Below are 8,369 nucleotides of genomic sequence, written 5' to 3'. Positions count from 1 at the left end.
GAGAACACACCACACTCCTCACAGACAGTCACCCGGAGGAAACCCACGCGGACACAGGGAGAACACACCACACTCCTCACAGACAGTCACCCGGAGGAAACCCACACAGACACAGGGAGAACACACCACACTCCTCACAGACAGTCACCCGGAGGAAACCCATGCAGACACAGGGAGAACACACCACACTCCTCACAGACAGTCACCCGGAGGAAACCCACGCAGACACAGAGAGAACACACCACACTCCTCACAGTCAATCACCCGGAGGAAACCCACACAGACACAGGGAGAACACACCAGACAGTCACACGGAGCAGGAATTGAACCCACAACCCTTCAGGCCCCTGGAGCTGTGTGACTGCGACACCTATCTGCTGAGCCATCATGTCGCCTGAGGACACATCATCAGAATCCTAAAAAGTGAACGTTGCCTTTTTAAGTCATCCCTATAAATAAAAAAGTTAGTTCTATCCTTGATTATAACTTGTTGTCAATTTACTTTTATCATCTGCAAATTATATTCAGATCTATATATTTTTTCTTCTCCCTTTTCCATTCCTATGTTTTTATCTTCTTTTTATATTGTAAAGCGCTTTGGCGAATGACAGTTGATTTAAACGTGCTCTATAACTAGATATTACTTACTGCTTACATTCTTTTAGATTACCTCCCACACCTTTCTTAAGCTATTCCCCACCTTAGTAAGTCATTATGCCTGAGTAAATTATTTCTATGCTTTATTAATTCATTTCTTTATAGACTGCACCATCATTCCTGTTCAGATCACTTCCACGCTTATTAAAGTCATTCCCATTCCTTATTGAGCCATTCATACCCTTTATTAAGTGATTCCTATGCCTTATTAAATCATTCTTCTTCAAGTCCTTTGGTGCATAAATGCTCGTATGTGTCTGCAAGTTGGTCATAGAAAGACTGGAGAGTTTTTTCACAGACAAAAAAACAACAACTAACAGAAGCACACACAGTCATCCAGACAAGGGTTTGTTAATAAATTTATTATACATTTAATAAAGATCACAATTAAATATTTCATAGCTCTAGAGATTTCAAACATGGGTTAACAGTATAGTACATTATGGCATGTAAATAAATATACATGAAAAAAAGTATAAAAAAATCGCAGCTTCCAAATATGGAAGAAAATAAACTTGAACTGTATTGTGTTACGTTTCTAAAAGAGAAGGTGAAGGGTAGCATTGGTCCAATAGTAAAAATCTTTCCAGCAAAATATACACACATTTGCTGTTTATCAGAGGTGCCCTCTAGGAAAGGCCTTGTCTATTTCAGTTAACGTTATACTACCCACTGCCTACATCTCAAGTTTATAGCTCAGTGTAAAGTTGTGTTTCATTGCACAGTCGTCCCCGTCCAAATGGAAAGTGGTATAGGTGGTGGGAAAAGAGGAAAGGGGGGGGGGAACACAACCACAATGTTGTGCGTAAAGGAGGACAGGCGTTTGCTGCGAATGAAAACACGTTCACAGTTCTCTCTCATCGCTTAAAGAAAGTCTACCCCCTTCAGACGATGATGAATCAGTAACAAATACGTAAATCCCACTGATGACTGGTAGAAAACACCCAGTCGTTCTCTGGTTTAATGATAAAGTGATTTCATTTGTCTATCAGCAAGCAAAATGACCTCACACGCGTATAGTTACACCACAGAAAAGTGCTGGCTTTGGAGAAAAGACAGGAGAAGAAAGTACGTGTAAGACACAAAAGCCCCGGTCAGGGTTTCAGAAGGTGATCTACTCACTCTACTGTGATAGGGTCTACTCAGTCTCTGATGATGGAAGAGGTCTTATATATCGGGGGAATCTAGCCTTTATTATGAGTGTTACGTTGTGAAATATTTTGGTTTCTAATATACGTATTTTGGTTTCTACGTATACGTAACGCATCGTGTCACACCGCTAAACAGAAAAAAGGTGATGCATGCCATTTGCACAAGTCTAGCCCAGACTCAGTCAGTCATGTGAGCCGTACATTTCTTGATCCTTTTTATCTCCACTGTGCAATAATGCAATAAAGGTACCATTCAACATTTAATAGAAGTTTGATCAGACGCAAAACAAAAATCCAAACCATGAAAGGTCAGAAAAGGCATCTCGCCCAGCAGCTGGTGCCTTCATTCCAGAGCCGTGCGGCTTAAAGCCTTGTCATTATTATTGTTATTAAATCTTCAGGCACTTCTTTACTGTCCACCTTTGTGCTCAGTCCAGTTCAGCAGGGGTCCGAGACGGGTCCGAGCCCCAGACGCAAACTTGGCACACTTAGCATCTGCTCCCCAAGGTGAAAGAGATATGATCCGTAAGACCATTGTGTAAGAAGTCCACAGTGCGTTAATCCTTCATACAGTACACGTGATCAGGTCAGAAACCAGCAGACGATGCCACAAATGTCCTCCTCCTTTGTGGTCCTTCAGAGTGAAGTGTCCATCAGTCCCTCAGTCTCTCTGTCTCTGGTGGTTTCGGAATGGGGTGAAGTGAAGTGGGTGTCAGGAGGAGAGTGGAGTGCGGATGTGGGACGCTACTGGAAGGCGTGGTCAGCCGGGGGTCCGTAGGAAAAGCCCGGGAAAGCTCCAGCAGCCTCTCGGACGCTGCTGGTCACGTGAAGGTTGTCAGTGTTGAACAGGGAAGTGGACACAGGCAGGTGAGTGAACTCTGGATCAAAGTGCCGGAGGTCAGTGGGACCACTCTGTGAATTAAACACACACACACACACATTACTTATGTTGCATATTTAAAGAAATAGAAATATCAGAACTGTAAGTCAGAGAAGTCAGAGGTCAGAGACTCTCTCTTACCACGGAGGGGATGAACGGAGGGGTGATCTTCCTGGCCATCAGGTCGTCCCAGTTGATGGGAGAGAAGAAGGAGTGGTACTTGAGCTCCAGCTGAAGAGACAAATAGGAACGTGAGGTCTCTGTCCACTGTACAGGCAAATATAATGTTATGAAATTCAATAATACGCATGTAAACTAAGGCTTACAAAGTCATCCTTGGCCCCCACCCTCTTCGTCCTGTCCTTCTGCAGCAGCCCCTCGAGTAGCTCACGTCCAGCGTTGGATACGTTGGGTTTCAGCACCAGAGGCTTGTGCAGGATGTTGTTGTACATCTCTGCTGTGTTACGGCTGTAGAAGGGAGGCTGGAGAGAGAGAGAGAGAGAGAAAGAGAGTTAAGTGTCCAGTGTAAACAGAGTGGTCTTCCTTCCATAGTTCCCAACTTTAATTCATTTGTAGACTGAACAAATTGACACAGATTTAGCTAAAACCTTCATCTCTACTCACCAATCCATACAGCATCTCATACAGGACTGACCCAAGGCACCACCAGTCCACTGTGCGGTCATAGGCCTGTTTCTGCAGGACCTCTGGCGCCAAGTACTGAGGAAAAACAGATAACAATGCGTTTAGTTTAATGTACTCTCACATAATAATGACATTTTCCACTGAATTTCAAGTTTTTTCTCATAATTTTGATGTGATTCCATGGGCATATTTAGAAATAAATTTGGTGTAAATGTTGAAGGATTGTTTATATTATTTAGTTGCTATAATACAGACAACACCAAACACACTTTGTAGTTTTTAATTGGAAAAAAAAGCCTATATCTTTTGGCCCCAAATGAAACCTTAACTTTGAACAGACTTTATTCCAAATCATTTTCTATTGGTCCATTCATCATGTATTTTCCTCACAATGTGAAGGACAGCTGCTGTGTTCAGATGATGTAATAAACTAAAGCCCATGTTTTTTCATTGAACAGCAATGACATATAAGTCAGAGATGCACTAGGCCCATCATCATCAGCATACCTCTGGGGTCCCACAGAAGGTGGTAGTGGTGCCGTTTGGTTCCAGTCCCTCTTTGCAGAGGCCGAAGTCGGTCAGCACGATGTGGCCCTGAGAGTCCAGCAGGATGTTCTCCGGCTTGAGGTCTCTATTAAAGAACCAAAACAACAACAGCATGTGGTCAGATGCCAAAGCCGCAACACAGATGGCTAATATGACTGCTGAGAAATGTGGGCCAGACACTGGGTCAGAGTGTCTGCTTCCAGATCCGTCCACCAGGGGGTAGCAGCAGCGCACCTGTAAACGATGTGGAGCGAGTGGAGGTAGCCGAGAGCGCTGGCGATCTCAGCAGCGTAGAACCTGGCCCTGGGCTCTAGGAAGATCCTCTCCCTCTGGAGATGGTAGAAGAGCTGGAACAGAAAGACCACCAGAATCAGCACTGAGATAGTAATGTACACCAGGCTATGTCCTAAAGCTTGTAGACGCCTTTTATAAGGGTTGCGGAACAGTGGAACCCTGTTTTATGGAGTGATGGAGCACTCCAAAATGTAGTCTACTACAGCCACAATGAACAAACTTTCTATGACACCTTTAACACCTGATTAAATATTTCCCACTGTGTAAAAAAAACAAGGATGATGCAATATCTAACCACATGACATCAGCACTCTTTAGTGTTTCCAGCTTACCTCTCCACCGTTGACGTAGTCCAACACAAAGTAGAGCTTGTCGGTGGTCTGGAAGGAGTAGTGGAGGCCCACCAGGAAGGGGTGTTTGATGTTCTTCATCAGCACGCTACGTTCAGCCATGATATGCTTTTGCTGGACAGAGAGAGGACCAATGTTATGATTCCATTAAGAGCTGGTTCTAATGTTGTGGCTTCTAGAAATCTCACAGCAGTTAATTTGAAAACCAGCCTCACCTCCTTCTTCTTCATGATGATCTTCTTCTGGAGCACCTTCACAGCATAGTACTGCTCTGTCTCTTTGTGTCTGGCCAACAGAACCTACGCAGAGAAAACTCAGGTTAATCTAAGCTCCAGTGGTTCGTCTAAGCCTAGATCTCAGACGGTTTGTAGGACTCACTTTTCCAAAGCTCCCCTTGCCGATGATCTTCAGGTAGTCGAAGTCTGAGGGCTTTATCCTGGTGGAACAACACACAAAGACCCATGAGGTTATGACCTTCTGAACATCTCAGAACTGTAAATGAATGGAAGTCAAAGGAAGGTTGTGGAGTGGCTACTTACTGAGTCTCTTCTGCTAGAGAGCTCCTCGGGGAGGTCAGGCAGAACTGGTGGAAGGAGAAGGAGAGGTCGGGTTATTACAGGCCCTCGAGCTTAAAGCTGCACATGAAACCAAATGCAAATGAGAAGATCTAAGAATAGAAACCAGCTTCATCCTCACCTGGTCTCTCCCCAGCTCCTCGTTCTGATTCTCGTCGATCTTCAGGAAGGAGCCCATCTGAGAACTGAGGAGGAGAAGGTTGGTGGCATTAGATTAAACCTTTGCTCACCAGTAGATGGCAGTGTTGACAATGTTTCCCCGAACAGTGTGGGAGTGTAAAGATTCACAGAGCTATAGGCCACTTCCGTCTGGTTACAGCAGATCTGATTAACTGGGTTCTACCTACATTTCCCAGCCTAACTGAGAGAGTTTCAGTTTCTGTTAGCTCGTTGTTTGTGGACGTTAGGTATTTCCAGGTTGAACTTGGCCTTTTAAGCAAGTATGAGGGGCCTGTGTACACTCCGGGTGGTTTCAGATGAGTCTGGAATATTTAAGAATAGTTGAGATGAAGTTTTTCCAGGTCTAACTTGGCCACGGTCAACTAAGATTGACTTGTGAACCCTCTTGGGTCTGTAGGATAAGTCTGGAATACTATCCCAGAGCATATGGCTGACCATAATAGCCTACATATGTTGGGGTTAGCTCCATAAACCTTGACCTTTGCATTTTCAAGTCTAGGAAGAGTATGTAGTTTGACTGGAATAGCCTATGGTTGGTAAGGTTTGACTCTTTACAGGTCTACCTTGGTCATAACCAAGTTTAATTAGCCTGTGTACATCCAATTGGTCTTAATTAGCCTGTGCTAGTCATATTCTAGACTTAACACATATGTCACAGCCTAAATTTGTTGAGGTTAATCCTTTTCCAAGCTCTGCTGGATCAAGAACCTGTGACCTGAGCAGTCAAAAGACTTGGTTGAGCTTGGAATAGCCTGTAATTTGTTGGAGTTACAGGTTTTTACAGGTATGTGATTGGTCGGTGTACACTCTCAGAGTCGTTGAGTCTGAAATATTCTAGTCTCAGCCCCACAGTTCTAGACACAGCCCTGTCCTGGTTGGGGTTAACTCCAAGTCCAAGTCTAACATGCAGAGTTTTGGCGGTAAACTCTTATCTGACCATGACACTACGACTAGGGGGTCTCTGATAAGTCTGGAATATTCTCTCACAGAAAGCAAGCAGTCGTCTGGAGGTGACAGATAAGGGCGCTGGGAATTTTCCACTGGAGCAACCTACATGGCCGACACAGAGACCAAATGCGCCGGTTCCTATTCACGCTTAATACAATTAGACGGTTATCTTAGTCTAGGGGGCATGCAGGATTTACTCAAAGGTGCTTACTGCGCTGGCGAGGCAGCGGCGGCTGGGCAGAGGCTCTATTCTGGTGCTGGCTTTGTGGCGTAAGACAGAGATTACGCTATTAACGGAACATACAGCCCGGCTCTGGAGCGGTTGCGAGCTTCAAATTGGATTACTGCGCCACTGTACACTGACCTGGGTGCAGTTGTATGGACGCACTCATTAGGTCATCCTGTGAAGCCCTGATGAATGAATGGATGGGAATTTTCCAGCATGCCAATGAGAGCAACCTGAATGACTCTGAGCGTCACGGTTATGATTTTCTGTAGCTCAGTGTTCAGCCGTGTGTTTGCATGCATGTATTTGCATCCTCGCAGAGCAGGAAATGAGCTACTTACTGTTGGCAGATATGAGGGCTGGAGGCCAGCTTCTGAATGAAGTCGTTTAAGCCCATCTTCCTCTCTTTGATGAAAGCTGCCGTTGAAAGAGAAGCATTTACATCAGTTGGGGAGAAGCCACCTCACAAATAAACACTGAAACATACACTGGACTATCACCAGCATTTAACACCTGTAATGTGTTTATAACAATCTTGGGTTAACTGCTGTAAACAAAAGTTATGTAAGCACATTGTACTGTTATATGTATTTGTACCACGTTTTATCCCCGGATTATGCAACACAGAGGAAATTCCAGCCTCCTGTAACATTCCCAGCCAACAATGTGCATTTAAATGCTTAAACACAACACTGTAATAATCGCATTATGAAAGAGTACAAGGCAATAAAAGCCCCGTATACAAACATATAGTGTGTGTATATGTGACACATGCAAAAACAGATGCTTATGTCATGGAAGATGGCCACGAAGGTGAACACAAACATAATAAAAATAAATGAATCTCAGTAAAGGTTGGCGTGAGTCTGAGCCTCAGGGGCTCGATAAACTGTCTGGTACAAATCAATGAGACCCAGTCCGGTTCGTTTCACTGCACTGAACGAGGGCTAGCTCTGCGCTGTCTGGGCTTCATTAATCCCCTCAAACAACAGCCCACAACATCTGACACTTTTATATGAGGTTTATCACCGCTGTTTTTACTGTTTGTTTATAAAAATGATGATGTAAATAAACATGCTCCTATCACAGTTCAGATGACTGTAAATACTGTCCCTATCACGTCTCTGCGTTCCTACTGCAATACATTACTGTAGAAACACTAGAAGCACTGTCAATATCATCTCCTGTTACTTTTTATTAGTGTATTAATGTTTATTGTGATATAATTATAATTACTATTGCTACCACTTAAGCCCTGGTTACAACTGTAACATTAAATATTTAAAAAAGGTATCTACTATTAATATTATATAGTTTATTACTGCTATAACATACGTACTTTTAAAATAATTGATCAAATAAAATCCAGCATATTTTCAATCTTGTCCTAAGACCTTGTGTTGTTGTTATTATTATTATTATTGTGTATTATACAGGATTATCCCCCAGTTTCCTGCTGTAATAATGAGATATATGGAGTATTATTATTATTATTACTAATATATATATATATATATTTATTCATACCGGTGAGGACGGAGACGATGCCCCTCATCCTGCAGTAGGTGAGATCACAGCGAGCCTCGGTCACAGCCATAACGTTAAATAAAAAAACCCGTCAAAAGCCGCTCAAATGAAATAAAGTCCAGTAACAACTCTCCGTGTCTCTTTACCGCCTCTCTCTCTCTCTCACTCTGAGGCTCCGAGGCGCTGCGGTGCTTTTATATCGACCACGTGGTTCCCCGGGCTTCTTCTGTATGTGTTTTTGCGGAGGCGAGGCCGTGACGCCACGCGCGCGGCCGCGGCAACGGAGGGAGCCCGTGACGTCACGCGAGCGCGCGCCTTATTTCGCCGGCTCCACCTCAAGGGGTCGCAGTGTCTATCTATCTGTCTAGTGTGTGTGTGTGTGTGTGTGTA

General features: G+C 43.9%; 1 protein-coding gene across 1 annotated transcript; it reads right to left on the bottom strand.

Annotated features, from left to right (window-relative positions):
* Positions 1 to 1,009: 1,009 nt before the first annotated feature.
* On the bottom strand, positions 1,010 to 8,135 carry si:ch211-195b13.1 (STKc_SGK domain-containing protein). Its single transcript, XM_066673936.1, has 13 exons — positions 7,980 to 8,135; positions 6,794 to 6,869; positions 5,220 to 5,283; positions 5,063 to 5,106; positions 4,902 to 4,959; positions 4,739 to 4,822; positions 4,506 to 4,637; positions 4,114 to 4,226; positions 3,841 to 3,964; positions 3,313 to 3,408; positions 3,015 to 3,170; positions 2,830 to 2,919; positions 1,010 to 2,720 (listed from the first exon to the last, which is right to left on the bottom strand). The coding sequence occupies exons 1-13, from the start codon at positions 8,047 to 8,049 to the stop codon at positions 2,553 to 2,555; spliced, it is 1,275 nt and encodes a 424-aa protein (XP_066530033.1). The 5' UTR covers positions 8,050 to 8,135; the 3' UTR covers positions 1,010 to 2,552.
* Between the last annotated feature and the right edge of the window lie 234 nt (positions 8,136 to 8,369).

Source organism: Hoplias malabaricus, chromosome 6 (assembly GCF_029633855.1).
Source record: "Hoplias malabaricus isolate fHopMal1 chromosome 6, fHopMal1.hap1, whole genome shotgun sequence".
NCBI classification, from domain to species: domain Eukaryota; kingdom Metazoa; phylum Chordata; class Actinopteri; order Characiformes; family Erythrinidae; genus Hoplias; species Hoplias malabaricus.
Note: the sequence above shows the minus strand (reverse complement) of the source record. Positions and strands in the feature narration are given on the sequence as shown.

What these genes read in the sequence shown, in the direction of transcription:
- si:ch211-195b13.1 (XM_066673936.1), bottom strand. Translation starts at nt 8,049, where the DNA reads ATGGCTGTGACCGAGGCTCGCTGTGATCTCACCTACTGCAGGATGAGG. An exon ending in GCAAGGGGAGCTTTGGAAAA is followed by an intron (nt 4,823 to 4,901) that starts GTGAGTCCTACA and finishes TTCTCTGCGTAG; the next exon opens with GTTCTGTTGGCCAGACACAA. An exon ending in TCATCATGAAGAAGAAGGAG is followed by an intron (nt 4,638 to 4,738) that starts GTGAGGCTGGTT and finishes CTCTCTGTCCAG; the next exon opens with CAAAAGCATATCATGGCTGA.